The following is a 19,818-nucleotide window of genomic DNA, read 5'->3' on the forward strand; positions in this document are numbered from 1 at the left end:
CCATTCCGGGGAGTGGGGGTGTGGGTTGGGGCTAAATAAAGTAGCTTTGTTTCGGGAGTCTTAGGTCCCAGGTTGGGGGCTGGGGTGGTCGCAACTGGCCGAGGCTGAAAGGTCTTTCTGCTGGGAACGAAGAGTTAGCAGTTTCTTTTAGCGCTAAAGGAGTGGAGATTCAGCAAAAGTGTGCGTTGTCCTTTTCCAGGCCCGGGGCCCCCACAATGCACTTGAAGCGGGTTGCAGCTCCCAGGCACTGGATGCGGGACAAACTGACGGATGTGTTTGTGAGTATGGCTTATTTGCTCCTTAGTCATAAGTAAACTGTTAACAGAGCTACGGACCGCTTGCTGCTTCCCAGGAGCCCAGTTTGCCTTTACCCATTGGGTGAATTTTCCATTTGGGTCGCATCAGGTTAAGGTTTGCACAAACCTTTTCTTGTTTCATAAAGCGCCTTAAGGAAAACAAACGTTTAGGGCATCCGGTTCAGAAACTGGACCCCTGTGCCTCTTTGGCCCTCATCTTTGAATGCTGTTCTCTGATGCACATTTGTCGCCAACGACTGAGGTGTTCCATCATTTAGTAATTAACTGATGGAAAGCCTAATGCTTCCCAGGCATTCTTAGAGACCCTAATGGACCTGTTCCTACACAGAATGGTTTCAAAACCCAACAGCCACAAAAATCCACCTGTCTGTCATTGAACCTCATTGTCCTACAGGTGGAGAGAGAAGTTTCCACTGGTGATAAAGGTGGGCCAGGGAGGGAGCAGGGCAGTGGGAAGGGAATGGGTGTTAGGGTGAAGGCAATTATATAGAGGGCGGAAAGGGAAGTAGATAAGGGAATGGATCCTTGATGGTATTTGTGGGTTAGTGCTTCCAGGAGATCTGTCTGGCTGCTGCACTGGGGGAGATAGTTTTGCTGCTTGTCCAGTGTTGCCTTTGACAGGCTGCCCAAGAATGACTCACCTGCTGCATCTTTTTTACATTTTCAGGACTGAAGCTGGGCGTGGTGGCTCGTGCCTGCAATCCTAACTTCTCAGGAGACAGAGATCAGGAGGCTGGAGGTTTGAAGCCAGACCAGGCAACTAGTTGGTGAGACCCTATCTTGGAAAAAAAAAAAAAAATCACAAAATGGAGTGGTAGAGTGGCTCAATGCGTACGTAGGACCTTCCTTCAAACCCCAGTACCGCAAAAAAAAAAAAAAAAAAAAAGGAAAAGAAGAAAGGACTGAGAATCAGCAGTGGAAGGCAGCCAGGTAGCCACTTGCTCGTTGGACTCTGTACTTCTTGGGCCAAGAGCCAAGAGAGTTGCCTGACTTGACAGAGTTCCTTAGAAGAAAAGCGTTAAATCACATAGTACATTAAATTATCACAGATAATTAAATGTATCTAATTGTATGTTAATTGTTTTTGTATTGAATGGCTTTGCGGTTAGTGATGTGACAGTAAAGGCTGTAGGAGCCAACCACACGGGGAAGAAGTTGGGTGAGAACACTGTCCTGTGGCCACACAATTAGAAATTTCCCTGGAGATCAGGGTCTGACAGGGAAAACACGGACAGTGGCTGCCTGCTAGAGTTCAAGTTGGTTAGTGTGCTAAGACTGGGATCGAGGGGCTTGTGTCCAAGCCTTAAGAAAGGTTTGGACTCTGAAATGAAAAGTAGCCAGTGTAAAATGAGGAAGAAGAAGAAACTCTGTGAGAAACAAGGTGCTAAAAATGCCAGGCGTGGTCCTGCCTGGTATGCTGGTACACATCTGTAATCCCAGCCAAGGCTCATTTAGAGGGTTCTGAGTTCAAGGCCAACCTGGGAGTCAAAGCAAGACCCTCTCTGGTAGAAGAATAAAATAAAAACAAAAGGCTTGAATTTTTTTTTTTTTCCTGTTTTGTTTCTTTTTTTTGAGAGCAGGAGTAAAGGAGTTGGTAGCACTTAGTAACTAATTTGATGGGTTGTTTGACCTCATGTTGGCACAGTTTGAACGCCAGCTTGAATTCCAGGTGTTCGAAATCTGCATCCCTTTTTTTTTTCCTGTTTTTTTCAGTTTTTGTAGTAGAACTTTAATTAGCCTGCAAATAGCAACACTCATTCTGTGGCAACTAGTTTATGTATCATTTCTATGAGAGGCAAAGATGGAGTATGGCAGCCGAGATGGAAGAAAGTGAAATTATTGTATTTGTCCTTTGACCCTCCCTCTCTGTCGGACTTTCCCTTTTCCCCACCATCTGATTTCTTTTTTTTTTTTTAATTTTGTGGTATTAGGATTTGAACTCAGGGCCTACACCTTGAGCCACTCCATCAGCTCTTATTTTTGTGATGGGTTTTGTTTTTGAGATAGGGTCTCTCGAACTGTTTTCCTGGTCTGGCTTCAAATCTTGATCCTCCTGATCTGTGCCTCCTGAGTAGCTGGGATTACAGGCATGAGCTACTTGGCAGCCGGCTTTGTTTGTGTTCTTGATGGTAGCCATTCTAACCGGAGTGAAGTGGAATCTTAATGTTTTCATTTCCTTTGTGGTCAGGGATGGTGAGCGTTTCTTCGTGTGTTTTTTAGCCATTTGAACTTCTTCCTCTGAAAAACGTCCATTCAGTTTATTTGCCCATTTCTTCATTGGCTCATTGGTTTTTGGGGGGGGGCGGGGAGCAGGTTAGTTTTTATGAGCTCCCTGTATATTCTGGTTAATAATTCCTCTTACAGATACATAGCTGGCAAAGATTTTCTCCCATTCTGTGGGCTGCCTCTTCAATCTGGTGACCATTTCTTTCATTGTGCAGAAGCTTTTTAGTTTCTTGTAGTCCCTTTTGTCAGTCCTTTCTCTTAGTTGCTGAGCCATTTGAGTTTTGTTTTGGAAATTATTGCCTATGCACATTAGTTGCAGCATATGCCCTGCTCTTTCCTGCACTAACTTCAAAGTTGCAGGTCTTCTGTTACAGTTCTTAATCCAGTTTGAGTTGATACTTGTACAGGGTGAAAGACATGGATCTGATTTCAGTTTTCTGCATGCAGATACCCAGTTTTCCCAGCAATATTTGTTGAAGAGGCTGTCTTTTTTTTTTTTCTTTTTTTCTCCCCGCCCATCATATGTTTTGGGCACCTTTGTCAAAAATGAGATGGGCATAGCTGTATGGATTGATATCTGGGTCTTATTCTCTGTTCCACTGGTCTTCACGTCTGTTTTTGTGCCAGTGTCATGCTGTGTTTTCATTGATTCATTGATTCATTGATTCATTCATTTTAATTGCTGTGGCTCTGTAGTATAGTTTGAAGGTGGGTAATGTGATACTTGCAGTGTTACTCTTTTTGCTCAACATTGCCTTGCTTGTTCATGGTCTTTTGTGCTTCCAAATGTACTTTAGGGTTGATTTTTCAGTCTCTGTGATGAAGGTCATTGGAATTTTCATGGGGATTGCATTGAACATGTAGATTGCTTAGATTGCTTTTGGTAGTACAGCCATGTTCACAGTACTGATTCTGCCAATCCATGAGTATGGGAGGTCTTTCCATCTTCTGTAGTCTCCGATTTCTTTCTTCAGTGGTTTATAGTTTTCATTGTAGAGGTCTTTATTCCTAGGTATTTTTTCCTAGGAATTTTACTTATTTATTTTTGAGGCTATAGTAAATGGAATTGTTTTCTTGTATTCTTTCTCATTGTGTTCATTGTTGGTATGTAGAAAGGCTGTTGATTTTTGTAAATTGATTTTGTATCCTGTTACTTTGCTGAAGGTGTTTATGATGTCTAGGAGGGTTTTTTTTGTGTGTGTGCAGTTTTCCAGGTCTTTTAGGTATAAGATCATGTCATCTGCAAATAGGGATAGTTTGATTTTTTTCCTATTTGAATTTCTTTTATTTCTTCTTCCTGTCTTACTGCTGTAGCTAGGAATTCTAAAGCTCTGTAGAATAAGACTGGAGGAAGTGGACACCCTTGACTCATTCCACACTTTAGTTACGATGTTGGCTTTAGGCTTGACGTATCATGAAAGGATGTTGAATTTTGCCAAAGGCTTTTTCTGTGTTTATTTAGATGAGCATGTGGCTTTTTGTCATTGCTTCTGCTAACGTGCTGCTGTTTTTACTGTTGGCTTTTTTATTTTCTTTTCTTTGCAGCAGTGGGGCCTTCACTTTGAGCTACTCCTCCAGCCCTATTTTTGTGATAGGGTCTTGCAGAACTATTTGCCCGGGCTGGCTTTGAACTTCGATTCTCCAGATCTCTGCCTCCTGAGTAGTTTGGATTATACATGTGAGCCACTGGCACCTAGCTGTGCTGCATTATGTTTAGTGTTTTGCGTATGTTGAATCACCCCTGCGTGAAACTGACTTGAATGTGGCACAGTCTTTTTGATATGCTGTTGAATTCTGTTTGTCAGTATTTTATTGAGGAATTTTGCATCTAAGTTCATTAAGAAGATTGGCCTATAATTCTCTGTTTTTGTTGTTGGTGCTGTATTCTTACCTGGTTTTGGGATGAGTATAATACTGGTTTTATAGAATGACTTTGACAGCGGTCCTTCCCTTTCTATGTCATGGAAAAGTTTGAGTGTGTTGGCATTAGTTCTTCTTTAAAGGTCTGGTAGAATTCAGCATTGAATCCGGCAGGTCCTGGACTTCTCTTTTTTTTGCAAAGTATTTTAATTTTACTGCTTGTTACAGACTGACTCTGTGTATAGAAATTTGTTTGTTCCTTCTTGATTTTCTGATTTATTTGAATACAGGTTTTCAAAATAATGCCTAACGATTCCCTGGATTTCCTTGTTGTGAGCTCCCCTCTTCTGTTTCTAATTTTATTAATTTGGTCTTTCCCCTTACTCATTTCAGTCAGATTTGCTAGGGGTTTGTCAATCTTACTTATCTTTTGAGTTAGGCCCTTGTTTTTATTATTTCTCTCCTTCTGCTAGTTTTGGGTTTAGGTCGTTTGAGATGCAGTATTAGGACATGTATTTGAGAACTTTTGTTCTTTTCTTTGTTTGGAGCTATTGTGGTTTGAACTCAGGGCTCGTGCTTGCTAGGCAGGCATGCTGCCACTTGAACCACGCCTCCAGCCCCTTTTTCTCTTTGCTTTCACTGTATGGATTCATGACTGTAAACTTTCCCCTCAGCACTGCCTTTGCTGTGTCCCATAGGTTCTGATAGGTTTGCTTTCATTTTCATTAAATTCCAGGAACTTTTTGATAACCTCTGTTATTTCTTTGATCATCCACTTATCGTGGAGCAGCTTGTTGTTCAGTCTGCAGGTGTTTTGGATATTTTCTGCTGTTTCTTTTGTTGTTGAGTTCTAATTTTATTGCATTGTGGTCAGACAGCATGCAGGGAGTTATTTTAATTTTCTTACTTGTTTAAGACTTGCTTTGTGTCATAAAATATGATCTGTTTTGGAGAAGGTTCCATAGGATGCTGAGAAGAATGTATACTGTGCTGTTGCCGGGTGGAAAACTCTGTCATGTCCATTTGACTTACGGTGTCAGTCAGTTGTAAAGTTTCTTTGTTGTGAAGTCTGTATCCATTGTCCCAGTAGTCAGAGACATCTTGGAGAGCAGTCGTGGGTTTGTGATCTGTCTGTGTGATTTTCTGTTCCCCCTGCAGCCAGACCATAATCTTACCTCTGGGAGGCTGGGGCTGTTTCCCAGCTTTTTAAAGCCAGCAAGGCACACTGCTTAAGAATTCTTGGTGGGATCCTGTTACTCAGCCTTGTGGAATTCACTCCCTTTCCCCCACAGCAGTTACAGTAGAGTGTGACTAATGGTGGTGAATCTCTGTTAAGAGGGGAGAAGCTTAAGAACAACCTCCCTTGAAAGAGATTCCTGGGTTGGACAGGGTGGTCGAGTTCTGTAATCCTAGCAGTAGCTAGGGAGTTGGAGACCAGGAGGATCGCAGTTTGAGAACATCCCAGGCAAAAAGTTCTCCAGACCCTATCTTGAGTACCCAATACGAAAAGGGGCTGGTGGAGTGGCTCAAGTGGTAGACCACCTCCCTAGCAAGCATGAGGCCCTGAATTCAAACCCCAGTACTGCCAAATAAAAAAAAAAAAAAAAGTTTGGGAGACCCCCATCTCAACCAATGGCTGGGTGCTGTGGCTTTCGCCTTTCATCCTTGCTACCCAGGGAAGCATAAAGTGCAGCCCAGTCATAAAGCGAGACTCTACCTCAGATATAAGTACCTCAGAAAGGGTGGTTGGGTGGGGTGTGTGTGTGTGTGTGTGTGTGTGTGTGTGTGTGTGTGTGTGTGGCTCAAGGGCTAGAGGGCCTGCCTCACAAGCCTGAGTCCCTGAGTAAAGTTCAGGACCACATAGTGGCAGACCGTGAGCGTGTGAGGCTTTTGTACACACTGGAAGCAAATAGCCACAGGGCGGTATATGGCACAGAGGCTGCAGGGGTGAAGGATTAGTTACTGTGTGGAGTTGGATATCTTTAGCTGGCAAGCAGTCAAGAAGGGAAGAGAGAAGGGCAGTGGGTGTCACTGGGGTGGTCCAGCAAAATTATTGAGGTTTATGTGGTGAAAATGTGAGAGTGTACTGGAACATATTACTGTGGGTGAAGCACCAGGCACAACCAAGATGTGTGGAGCATGGTGAGGTGTTCAAGGAAGCCAGGAAAGGTGTGGGGAGCAGTGGTAGTGGCAGTGGTACTTGGGCAGGGTGTGACAAGAAGTGGGCTGGGAGGCTGGACTAGGATGTGAGCGGGAGAAGTGGTAGTTCCATGGTTGAGGGCTCTCTAAACTAATTAATGGAACAGCCTCTGTAAATTGATTAGTTGCTCTCTTGTAGTCCTTTTCATCAAGACAGGTTAAGTTAAGCTTAACTTCTGCTGAACTAAGAAATGTCATCTGCTGAATCTGGGTAAGGGATGGACCTTATGAGGCCAAATTATCTGCCCTTAATCTTTCACAGGCACCTTGTCCATTGGTAGGTCGTCACAGGCTGCTGTTGTTGCTGCTGCTTCTGCTGCTGCTGCTGCTGCTGCTGCTCCTCCTCCTCCTCTTCTTTCTTCTCCTTCTCCTCCTGTTCTTCCTCCTCAAGAGGAGGTATGCCTCTGGTATGCCTTGACAGGAGGTGAGGTAAAGAAAATAACATATTGGGCATTTTGTTAGAATTGACAGCAAGGTTCCAATAGATGTCACATTCCTTGCTGGGTTCATGGGTGAGGAAAGAGTTCTGTGTTTATACTGAGGAAGGAAGCCAGGTACTGGTTAAAACTGGGAATAGATAGGTTTTCATCAGTAATGTTCTGAGGCAACAGGGAAGAGAGTGCAGCTTGAACTGAATTCAATGTGAACTAGTGAACTAGAGCATTTTAAAGGGAAAAAGGAGGGAGAGAGAGAAGGGGTTCAAGTGAAAAAAATACCAGAGGGTAGCTGGCTTGGCAATTATCAAAGTTAGTCTCCTACCCTCCCACAAAGCCTGGAAGACAGAGGTCCTGTCTTCCACAGTGTTGGTTGGGATAAACTATAAATTCTTTGGGCAGCCTTGAGTGTTCTCAGGTGTGCCATCTAAGGAGGGCTCGGGTCATCTGGAGGTGTTTGAGGCGGTCAGTATGTGTTTAAGTTTTCCTATGGCAGGGTTGGAGAATAGGTCAAAGGGCGGGCTCACAGGAGGGCCCTGGGGCTTGATTTTGGTCAAGGAGAGGATCTTTGCCTGCCAAGACATATACTGCTGTTTTCCCATTTTGTCTGGTGGTGACTTGACTGTTTTCAGATACCCAAGACACATTTGGGACTTGGTGGGAGGGTTGGAAAGGGGAGGGAGAGGTGTCGGCTCATACCCCTGTGGGGGAAAAGGCCAATGACAGGTTCAGTGTTTCTTTCTTTGTGTCTTTGTTTCTTTCTTTCTTTCTTTCCTCCCTCCCTCCCTCCCTCCCTTTCTCCCCTTTCTCTTTCTCTTTTTCTTTTTCTGCGGCCCTGGGGTTTGAACCCAGGACCTTCACCTTGAGCCACTCCACTAGCCCTTCTTTTGTGAAAGTTTTTTGAGACAGGGTCTCGGGGAACTATTTGCCCGGGCTGGTTTCAAACCACGATCTTCCTGATCTCTGCCTCCTGAGCAGCTAGGATTACAGATGTGAGTGAAGGCCGGTGCCTGGCCTTTAGTGGTCTTTAACAGCTTTCCATCCTAGTCCTGTCCAGAAAGCAGGGGGGTGCTGGGCTTATCAGGGATGTGGAGGTTAAAGGGGTGATGGGGTGAGGGACCAGGCCTCTTTCCTCTGGGATCCAATCAGTTAGACAGAAAAGATTGACTTTCCTCTTCTGTCTCCTGTCCTCTTTCTTCCTTCCTCACTCTCTTCCTTCAGTCTGTTTTTGCATTTGGGCCCTTCTTTCTCAGAGTCCCAACCTCAGAGGCAGGACATCGGAGGAGTGGGAGCACAGAGGGAGTAAAGGAGTCAAGCCATTGCGTGGGCAGCCTTGCCTAAACAAGTGCCAGAGTTGTTTGTTTATTGGGTTTCTTGGTGTACATGGTAGGTATGTGTGTGTTCTCCTCAGCCTCCTAAGTGCGTTAACCTGGGTACGGTATGGAGTGCCCAGGGTACAAGAACATACGAAGTGGGTAGAGCACTTCCTTTTTTTCAGCATTAATGAGGACTGGGCCAAGGGTTGTTGGTTTGTTGATTTCATTGAAATGTTGGTGACTCCCAACATAATAAAAGGTTCTCCTTTTCAGCCTGCTCCTGCTGCCTAGGCAAACAGCATTTTTGCATTAGTAATCTCCATTCTGCTTGTTTGCGATCAGATGTCATCAGTGTTGAAGAAGACAGGTGAGCATGTCTGCCTGTTCGGTGACTCCAAGGGCCATTTTTGTTCGTCACCACATCGTAGCACAAGAGGCAAAGGTAAGTCATGTGAGTCGAGTGGGATGGACCTCCTGGTTTCCTGAGGCACCAGCCTTCTTCCTACTGCGGTTGTTTAAGCCAGATCCCAGGCATGTCTGCTACCTCTGGTTGTTGGTTAGGTTGTTTAGTCCAAGTGTACAGGTCCATTAAAACTGACATAAGAAGATATCTGATGAGTTTTCCATAGGAGGCTGTTTCTGGACAGACTGCTCGTCCTGTAGCCCTCTGCAGGACAGCATGCTTCAGAATAGGAGAAGGTTACAGTCCTGGAACGAGGTGGACGTGAGTTAACTTCTGACTCCCATCATTCATGAATTTTGTGACCTCAGTCAAAACTGTGGAACCTTCCCTGAGGCTCCATTTTCTTGATAGGTGGTGATAGTATGCTTTCTTGCTGGGCTCATAACAAGGTTTCAGTGAGCGTGTACTGCCTGGCGCTTAACTGTGCTACCTGGCACTGAAGGGAGATAGATGGTCCCTGACTTGCCACCTCCTCCTTCCCTCTCCAAACTTAATATCCAAGGTCAAGGAAACTGCCAAGGCAGGTTTCTTTCTGTGTGGACAGGTTTCCTCTGTTGGGAACGCCTCTGTGTGAACCAGTGGAGTGACCCCTGAGTCACTTCTGTTCTCCCTGGATTTAAGGTCTTGACCTGTCCCTAGTCTTTTACACATGTAACCTTTGTTACATGCCTTGACAACGGACCAAATGCCACCTAAAGTGCTCTTTATCGTGTGAGTGAATTTCAGTATATTTTTTCAGATATTGCTTCCATTTCATTTAACTGGTCTGCCTTGCCTTTTTCTCAAGAATTCATTCTCTCCCTCTCTTTCCCCAGGGGAAAACACACTGGAACCCTTATAAGAGTTCCCAAGTCTTTTTGAATGTGGGTAATCACTAGATAGGGTGGGTGGGTGGATGACATTTTTTGTTTGTTTGTTTCTCTTTTGCCAGCATCTTTTAAGTCAGGGTCCCTTCTGTTTTCTCAGGTGGCTCCCGTGACAAGAGTCTTTTGTTTCAGCTGGTAGGACCTAGGCCTAGAATCCTGGAGGGTATTTGGCTGCCACCAGGGTGGAGCCTGTTGTGCCTAAGCGCTAAAAGGCACTCTCAACTCTGATGACTGGCATTTTGCTTTTCTAAAAGAGTTTGCATCTCAGAAAATGCCAGTGGTGGGTAGACTCTGTGAATTTCTGAAAGGGGAGAGATGGAGATACTTGGAGTGTCATATTTACTCACTGGCCCTACCGAACTGGTCAGCTGCCGTATTAAAGGCTTACATCTGGTAGCAGAAGTGCCAGGTGGCCACCTGGGGTTTGAGAGCTTCACTTTGCCAAAGCTGAGAGACTTAGGGAGGTGGTGGTTTGTTCTCTTGCTTGTTTTTTTGCTTATGTGTTTGCAGGTTGTTTCCCTGAGGGGACATGGAGGCTGGAGTGCAGGATTTCAGTCACACGAGAGAGCCTTCTCATGCACTAGCATAGGTTAGTGGGGAGACACAACATTGGAATGACCCCAAGAGGGAGGGGGAACTGAAAAAGGGGATCTCAGAAAAGCTAAGCCTGATGACTTTAAGACAGAATGTCCCCGTTTAACTACTTGGTATTAGTTGAAGGCCAACTGAGTGGCAGTCATTAGATTCTGAGATCCGGAGATCAGGTGTTTCTGGGGTTGCAGGTACAGGGGTGTGTGTGTGTGTGTGTGTGTGTGTGTGTGTGTGTGTGTGTGTGTGTGTGTGTGTGTGTGCAGGGTGTGTGCAGGGTGTGTGTGTGTGCAGGGTGCGTGTGCAGGGTGTGTGTGTGTGTGCAGGGTGTGTGTGTGTGCGTGCAGTGTGTGTGTGTGTGTGTGTGTGTGTGTGTGGCGGGGGTGGGGATGGTAGAAAAGGGGGAGTTTTGGCTGAGCACTGGAGAGGTGGGAACTAGGGCAATGCCCATTCCCACAATACCAAGCTGGGAGTTGATAAAGAAGACGAGGACCCATGGTTGAGTAATTGGCAGTGAGGTGAGGAGATTAGTGATAGGTCTAGATCTTGGTGAACTACATGGAAGTCTGGGAGAGTGGTAGGTAGGAAGACAGCTTAACATTTTGAGTCCAGCTTGCACTGGTGGAGTCTTCAGGTATTTAGGCAGTTACACCCTCGTCCACATGTATTGACCTTGACCCTAACCCTGATGTTTGGTAGGTAGTCATCCTCTCTGTACCTTTTGTCATCTTAGGCATTTCTGTCTGGTGGATGATCTTTTGTCATCTAAGGTATTTCTGTCTGGCTGCCCAGTGAACCTTAGAGACCTTTCAATACCCTGGTCAGCAGTCTGTGTTTCTTGTCTGTGTCCGAGTTCGTGTTCTCCTTCTACCTCATACAGTCAGGTCCTTCATAACAACGTCTGGGTCACTGCTGGGCCACGTGGTGATCCCACAGGATTATATGACCTGGTGGTGTCTTGGCTGTCTTAGTGTGTGTAAACACATCCATGGTGTTCCCACAACAAGGGCCACTTGGGTGTCTTATCTGCTGTAGCACCACACCTTGAATATTTTCTAGTACCTAGTCCTGTCTGTTGAGTTTGGTCTTTCTAGAACTTGTATACCTGGTTCAAAAAAGAGTGCCCCAAAATCTGTTCAGTTGTAATTTATATTGGCAGGGGAGGAGAAAGGAAGGATGTAGTTTTCTTTTTTCTTTGAAAGGAAAGCATTTGGTCATCCTAATTTTCAGTGGGTGTACCTCTGGCTTTTCTTTCCTTTGTGATTTTTGTTTTTGGCAGTACTGGGGCTTGAACTCACTTTGAGCCATTCCACCCGCCCTATTTTTGTGAATGGTTTTTCGAGATAGGGTCTCGTGGAACTATTTGCCGGAACTGTTTGCCTGGGCTGGCTTTGAACCACTGTCCTCCTGATCTCTGCCTCCTGAGTAGCTAGGATTATAGGCAAGAGTGCTGGCATGAGCCACTGGCACCCGGCTGGCTTTTCTTTTAAGAGTTCAATCAGCATAGTGGCTGGGAGCGAGCTTTTTTTTTTTTTTTTTTTTAGTATCGAGGCTTGAACTTGGGGCCTTCACCTGAGCTACTCCACCAGCCCTATTTTTGTGAAAGGGTTTTCGAGATAGGGTCTTGTGGAACTATTTGCCGGGACTGGCTTTGAACCTCGATTCTCCTGATCTCTGCTTCTGGAATAGCTAGGATTACAGGTGTGAGCCACCTGTGTCCAGCTGCTTTCTTGTTTTGTTTTTTTTTTTTTTTTTAAGTTTCAGAACATGCATGGGGGATGGCGGAGCAGCTCAGGCAGTTAAGAGTGCCTGTCTAGCAAGCATGAGACCCTGAACTGTGGTCAAACCCCAGTGCCATCAAAACAAAACAAAAAAATGTGCATGGCTTTTGCTCCTCTGCTTAGAATCTAACCTCTTCACTGCACAGAGTTTGAGTGTGCAAAATGCAGTTAAGAAATGTAATGTTGGCAGTTTTTCACATTTGCACTGAGGAAATGCAGAGAAATTTAACAAGTCAGATTAGGAGAGCGAGTTAGATTTTTTTTTTTTTTGTGGTACTGGGGTTTGAACTCAAGGTCTCAATGCTTGTTAGGCAGGTGGTCTGTTATGTGAGCTACTCCCCCAGCCCTCTTGTTTTCTTCTTAATGACAAGAATAGCACAGTCTACTGAGAGAGTTGTTGCAGGCATTACTGATTAAATTTTTCCTTAGGAAGATGCTCTGTCCATAAGAAATTTAAAGTTGGAAGGACCCAGTAACATGGATCGTAGCTCCTGTGGAATTCCAAGTTAAAGTGGACTGTGTTTTTCTCCCCCCATTTTGCAAACAGTGCCTTTTTTGTCCGCAGTGCTGGGGAAGAAAACTCAGGCATTGCCCATGCTAGGCAAGCGCTCTCCCATTGAGCTACAACATTAGCACTAAAGAGTGCTGTTTTTTATAACACTACAATGGGAAAACATTAGTGTTTTTATAACACTAACGGAAACAGAAAGCTGAAACTCCTTTCCAGACATGGAAGAAGTGCTGTCATCACATTACTTGAAGAATGTGCTGTGGGTGGGGGGGCGGAAGGGTGGTGGTGAGGGGGTGTGAGGGGAGAGGAAAAAAGGGAGTAAAGGAGATCCTTTCACCATACTAACTATGGAATAGCTACTAGGAGACCAAAAGGAAAAATGAAACAGCCCCCAAGGAGTAAGTCAGTCCCCCAGTTTATAAAGTAGTTCCAGTTTGAGAAGCTCAGGAACCAGTAGCTCATTAGAGTGAGCACTTGTAATGCATAAAAATTAATGAGGTGGCAAGAGCTATCGTTTTATCTCAGGGATTACTACATGATCTTTGCAGAGTTTTTCTTGCTTTGCTTTGTTTTTGTTTTCTCTTTGTTTGCTTTTTTTTTTTTTTCCTTTGACACACTAGATCTCCCTTCTATTATAGTCCAGGCTGGCTTCAAACTTGGGATCTTTCTGCCTTAGGCTCACAGACACTGGGATTACATGTGTGTGCTGCCACTCCAAAATTTTTCAATCTGCTTGCAAGGTACATTGATGCCAAAATAGGTCTCTGGCCAACAAATACATCTGATAGGCAAATTAAGATTGATGGCTTTCTGTTGTTGACTGTGTCAGAACATAATTCGATTGTGTTATCTCACACTCTTCTACCTCGTTGGGTATCTCTCCTTATTTTGGGTTCCATCTCCTTCAAGGGTGACGAGGGTTTTTGGAAAGTTGGTTGGTGCTGTAGGCAGACCTGAAGGGGGAGTGAGGCAGTGTTTGGTGCTATGCTCAGTTTTGGTGACCAGCAAGAGTTGGAAATTATCTCGGTTTTGTATTTTTAATGGTGGTAGATGTAAACTAGTGGTGGCAAACAAACTGAACACTCACAGAAGAGATTATGAGGATGGGTGGAGACAAGCATGGAGCTTGAGTGCAAGGCAGTGCTCTCTCATCAGATTAACTACCTCTTAGCCAGGCCTTCACATGGTTCAAGTGGGCACAGAGCCAGGTGCTGGTGGCTCACGCCTGTAATCCTAGCTACTCAGGAGGCAGAGATCAGGAGGATCGTGGTTCGAAGCCAAGCCGAGCAAATAGTTCTTCCAGGCCCTATCTCGAAAAAACCCATCACAGAAGAGGGCCGGTGGAGTGGCTCAAGGCGTAGGCTCTAGGGTCAAAGCCCAGTACTGCAAAAAAAAAAAAAAAAAAAAAGTGAGTACAGATACGCTAGGTTGGTGAATCCCAAATTTATCTTGACTGATTGGGTTAGTGAGGCTCAGATTCTGTGTGTGTGCAATGGGGAGTAGTCATTGCCGCCTTCCTGATAGTTGGGCCTTATTACCCCCAAACTTAACAGCAGCGTTGGATCTGTGGCAGTGGAGGTAATATTAGCTGGCATTCAGTGCTCTGCCCAGTCCTTTACATTCATTTATCTCGTTCTGTCCTCTCATCAAACTTGTTGTGGGTAAGAGTCCCCTATCTATACCTCCAAACCTGAAGGCCCAGTATTTGCACTTGGGGCGCTCTCATACCAGAGGGGGCCACTTTGCCGAACTTATCCCACTTTTCCAACCTTCTGTGCAGATCAGAAGCAGTGTACGAAGCAAGGTGGCCAACGTTGGTCAGCTCCTGAGAGCTGACCAAAAAAACTGGCTCCTGGAGTCTGAGGACTTCAGCAGGGTTACTGTCACTGGCGCCCTCCCCATCCCCCTCCTGCTCTGTCCGTTTTCACATTTACCCAAAATCTTGTCTGAGTTTGTGCTCAGTTTTAAGAGCGTGCAGCTTATGGTAACTTTAAAAATTTCTTAAGCAGATTGAAGAGTGAACCTACTAAGCAGTGACAGTTGTTGGGGAGCCTGTTGTTCAGCACAGATGGGTTTCATTTGTTTGAGATTGTGGAGTGTGCCATTAGAAGGTCCTAAAACATGCTTTCTGGGGTGGGTTGTGGTGGCTCACACCTGTAGTTCCCATCTACTTGGGAGGTGGAGATGGGGTTGGGGGGGTTTGCGTGTGGGGTGGGATTTTGGTTCCAGCCTGCCAGTTTTTCAGGCGTGCGCATGCGCACGCATGTGGTTTCCTGTCATGTCAGGGTGATGGATGGGTGGTTGTGCATGCTATTGAGTGGCAGCAGTGTTGACAAGTTAACAAGACGAAATAGGAAATAGATACCCGGGTATGCCGCCCAAAAGCAAGTGGAAGGGCAGGAGCTTGAACAACCAAGTGTCTAGGTGGCTGTTGGCAGCTGTTTCACCCATCCTGTTGGTAAAAGTACGTTTTAAGCAAGGGTGGAGTTCAGATTGATGCTGGGGCTCTGTGCAGCAGCCTTCTGTGAGTTCCAAGATGAGATCTGTTGGTCAGAAACAGTGTTACCATAAAGCAAATGATAGAGCAGGTGACCTGTGGCTGTCACTTAGAGATACCATGAGATGAGCTTTTAACCTGTGAAAAGGGACCAGAGGCTAATTCATCTGAGTAGTACTCCTCCAGCAGATTGTGACACAAAGATTTCCCTCTCCACCAAGCTTCCTGAATGTCAAGAATGCCAAGCTTCCTGAATGTCCAGTATGTCATATTTTCAGCTCGTGTGTGTATGTGTGTGTGTGTGTGTGTGTGTGTGTGTGTGTGTGTGTTGGGGAGGACAGACAGCTGAAAGTGATAAGTGGTGGTTGGCTGGTCATTTTGTGTGGTTTCGCTTTCGCATCACAAGTAGGTCATCTACTTGTTACAAATGTGCAAAGTGAGGAGGATTACCATGGGCTCAAGAGAATCCCACTCCTCATGATTGATGATGATCATACCATCAGTTATCCAGAGCCTTGAATCAAGGTGAACAACAGTGTAGATTGATTTAGGGAAGTTTTCTGTTCCTTGTTCTGGCTCCCCCTTCTCTCTTTCTTTCTTGCTGTTGCTCATTTCTGTTCTGTCCGTACGTTCGTGTTAGAGAGACCTTAGACACATTCGGCTCCCTCTGGAGAGGCAGAAGGTTGCCAGATGGTCTCTTGGGTTTGCAGCGGGCTCTTGGGTGCTAAGTAGTGGTGAAGTCGTCCTTTGGGGAGCATCGGTCAGCCCACTCTCTTTTGTGTGTAAGAGCTGTAGCTGTTGTTCAGTTGCCTACAGTGTGCCTACCTACAGTTTGTCCTGAGAGGGAAACTTCACATTTTGAGTGTAAGTTTCAGGTGTATTCCTTGGGGTGATGGTCTAATGGTGTCCAAGTGACCTTAAACTAAAGAAGAAAAGATCTCTCTGTAGATTTCCCTTCTCATCCTGCACACCCCATACTCTCCTGTGATGCTTCTTGTCCAGTGTTTGCTCATACCAGAGGTGCTGAGCAAGTAACATATTTTGCCCAGAGTCCTCCTCACACGTGACAGGTTGTTGTACTGTCCTTTCAGATGTCTGCAACCTAAGACTTCCTCAAAGTTTTTGTTTTAAAGAGCCCAAGCTGGTTGTCTTATCCCGGACTCCCCAGGCTGGGATTGGTGATTGTCATTTCACCACTGGAACTTTGCACCTGTGCTGCCTGTGCTCCTGGTAGTCACTGTTCCTGGAAATTTTAAGCTGCTCATTTACAGGGGCGTCAGAGTTTAAAACCCTCCCCACTAAGCAAAACGTTGAGAGAAGGGATATTAAAACTGGGTGGGTCATGGCTATGATGTCTAAGCCTGTTGGTTGATTTCAGCATGACCACGAAAGGGCCTCTCAGTGGCAATGCACAGAAAGTATTCTTTTCAAGGAGAAGACTCGAGTCACACTTGGAGAAAAAGAAAAAGGAAAGCATGGATTGGAAGAGACTTAAGTGAGATCTAGCAGTGAGTTACACACTTGGTCACTTTTCAGAGAGGCTTACCTTGGGGTATTGCAGGTTCAGATGATTTGGTGTTGGGCATTTGTTTCAAGAGTGATCCAGTACTGGCTGTGAGTTGAAAAATGTTGAAGTGGGCGTGGGGGTGTTGCGGGGGCAAGGGGTGGGGTGAGGCGTGGGGTAGCGTGTGGGCTGGGGTTATTTACACATACTATGAGCCCTTCTCTCAGCTTTTGCGTATGTAATGTACGTATGTGTGTGTGTTGGACTGGAAACCAGGGCCTCAAGCATTCTGACACTGAGCCACATCCTCAGCCTATTTATTTATTTAATACTTACTTATTTTTGAGACATGGTCTTGCTGTGTAGCCCTTGCTCATGCTGGCTTAGAAGTGGTGATCCCCATTGGCTTCAGTCTCCCGAGTAGGTGGGAGTATAGACATTCACCGCCATGGCTGGCAAGAATAATTTTTCTTTAAGTCAAATTACACTTCCTATTTACAGTTAAATGAAATTTTATTTTTCAGTTAGTTATTAAAAGGAGTTTCCAATGGAAGTTTAACATTACAAAATCGGTTTATTTTTTCTTCCACTTAACTTTGTCTATTTTAAACATCCATCTCTTTTTCTCACACTGAAAGTCTTGGTGTTTACTTATTTCCATTATTCTTAATAGTTTCTTTAGAACAACCTGGGAGATACAAAAAAAAAAAACAAAAAATCTCTGGAAGTTCTTCTGGGAGCTCTTTGTTCGTTTTAACAGTTGAGAAATAACTTCTTCAGTTGTGGGAAAAGACACATAACATAAACGTACAATCTTAACTCCTTGTTTAAGGGTACTGGTAAGGGCAGTTAAATTATAGTTGTGTTATTGTGGGATCAATCTCCAGAAGCACATGTAAAACTGAAACTGTGCCCATTAACAACGGCTCCCCGTTTCTTCTCTCTGCAGCCTCTGATAGCCATGATCCAGTTGTTTCTGTGAATTTGTGTCTTTTAGGCGCATCAAAGTCTTGTGAACAGTGTTTGTTTCCATGGTGACTGGCTCATTTCACTTTGCAGACGTCCTCGGGGTTCCTCCATGTTGTGTCATGCGTGCATGTTCTTCCCTTTCATAGGAAGGAAATAGCCCATCCCTGAATAGTACTCCATGGTGCGCATATGTCACATTTTCTTTATCCGTTTGTTTGTCTAATGGTGGACATTTGGGTTGCTTCCCCCTCTGGCTTATTGTGACTTAACGCAGCTAGAAGGACAGCCTGCTTTGGCTTCTTTGGGGCTCTCTGTCAGAAGCGCAGGTTGGTGGATCCTACAGTAATTCTGGTTTTAACTGTCAGAGTCACCTTCCATGGTGGCTGTAGCAGTTCACATTCCTGCCAGGGGTGCACAAGACGTTCCAGTGCCTGCTCATCCTTGTGGACACTTTGCCATTTTACTCTCTTGTCGACAGTGGCCATCCTGACGGGTGTGGGGTCACATCTCATTGTGGTTTTGATTAGAAGTTCTGTGATGGTTAGTGGTGTGGATATCTTGAATGTCATATCATTTCTGGAGAAATGGGTATTGAAGTCCTTTGCTCAATATTTATTTGTGCGTACTAGTTGTACAAAGGGGTTTTGTTGTGATATGTCCATACATGCATGTAATATGCTGTGACCACACTCACCCTTCTCTTACGCTTTCTTATTCCCCCTCTTTTCTCCCCCCACAGTTTTCAGTGACTTTCCTCCTTCTGCTTTCATACATGCAAGTCAAGTGCTTCAGTCATTCAGTCATAACCACCTCCCATCACCCTGTCCTTTGTCTTCCCCATTCCCACTGGTCCCCTATCCCAAACAGTCGTCATTTACAGTCATGTGTTTTTGCTTTTTTTCTTCTTGTATTTTCAGTATATTTTTCTAATCTTCAGATATAGGAAAGGTCTCTCTCTCTCTCTCTCTTTTTTGCTGAATTATGAAATGCAATAGAAACGATCATGTGCCGAATGAAGAATCAGAACCAGTCACGTAGGAAAGGAATCTTTCTCATATTGCCATGAGTAGCAGTTTATAACAGTTTAGTCATGGAGTTATTCACAGCTGCTCTGTTAACCCATCAAAGACTTTCAACCAAACATGTAGGATTGCTGAAATGAAGAAAAATTTCTAGTGCGAGTTGGAGAGAACTGATAAATCAGGCCTTCCTCCTCTTGGTTCGGTTGAAATTCAAAGTGATGATTGTTTTTCTGGGTTTCAGAAACAGCTCTTCACAGCATGCAGTGCATGGGAAAGGTCTTTAACTTTCTCACACTCACCCTGTGCTTTCTGTGAATGGTACTCATCACCATATAGTCATTGTTTATCTCCTTCCATCGGTGAAGTGGATTCTTCCTGCCTTGCCTAGGAGATGCGCCTTTGCATCTTTCTGGCCCCTGGGTTCTCAGTCAACCTGAGACGACAGTGGTTGAGACTTTGAGATTCCCTGGGCTGGCCAGGCAGTATGAATACCAAGTGACAAGTTATTGGAAGATAGGGTTCTTTTGGGTTCATGCTTTGGGAAGGTAAAGTGCTTTGGGCTCCAGCTAACTGTGGCTCTGCCTCTCCCTTGTCTTGCAACTGAACCCTGGGTTTTGATTTCTATTTCTCTGTCTTTGAGAGGCTGACAGAGATTGAAAGGACATAGTCTTGCTACAAAAGGCAAAAATCAGTTTCCATGCCCTCAGTTCCCCTTGGGCCTTGTTGTGAGTCCAGAAATTCCCTGCTTTCTTCTTACCCGTTAGACTGCCGAAGGAGGACAGACTTATTTTTGCTTGTTTGTTTTTGTAACCGAAGTGGGGTTAGAGCATGGCGACCTCGTGCTTGATAGGTGCTCTGTGATAACTTGAGCAAGGCTCCAGCCCTGGAGTGTAATTTTTTTGGAGCCACACCTCCAGTCCATTTTGCTCTGGTTATCTTGGAGATGGGGGGAGGGGGGGGTCTAGTGAACTATTTGTGTGTTCCCCCCCCCCCACTGAAACTGGCCTCAAATCGCAACCCTTCTAATCTCAGCCTCCAAAGTAGCTCATGAGACACTGGCGCCTGGCTTGAAGAGTACATTTAAGTGATACTTTTACACAGCGTTTGTGGGAGTTTCTTTTACCCCAACGGTGCTTCGCCTACCGTTAGCAGAGGTTGTTTAATTGATAAGTGTTGCTGGGTATCATCCCGTTTGTTGAATTGGACACTCACTTTCCAATCTCATCATGTAGCTGTCCCTTTCACTCTGTGTGTCTCGTGTAGGA

The 19,818-nt window shown here is 45.0% G+C and overlaps 1 protein-coding gene across 20 annotated transcripts in view; it reads left to right on the plus strand.

Annotated features, from left to right (window-relative positions):
• The window catches only part of LOC141419720 (uncharacterized), a 79,031-nt gene that overhangs the window by 1,007 nt on the left and 58,206 nt on the right, over positions 1-19,818 (plus strand). For all 20 annotated transcript variants that reach the window (XR_012444353.1, XR_012444354.1, XR_012444352.1 and 17 more), the window contains exons 4-7: positions 200-278; positions 8,695-8,794; positions 8,982-9,076; positions 10,192-10,270. Coding sequence is in view for 8 of the 20 variants with exons in the window: in XM_074063198.1 (XP_073919299.1) it covers positions 200-278; positions 8,695-8,794; positions 8,982-9,076; positions 10,192-10,270 (353 nt within the window). In the remaining 12 variants the exon portion in view is untranslated. The remainder of the gene's footprint in view (positions 1-199; positions 279-8,694; positions 8,795-8,981; positions 9,077-10,191; positions 10,271-19,818) is intronic.

This window comes from Castor canadensis, chromosome X, assembly GCF_047511655.1.
Source record: "Castor canadensis chromosome X, mCasCan1.hap1v2, whole genome shotgun sequence".
In the NCBI taxonomy this organism is placed as follows: domain Eukaryota; kingdom Metazoa; phylum Chordata; class Mammalia; order Rodentia; family Castoridae; genus Castor; species Castor canadensis.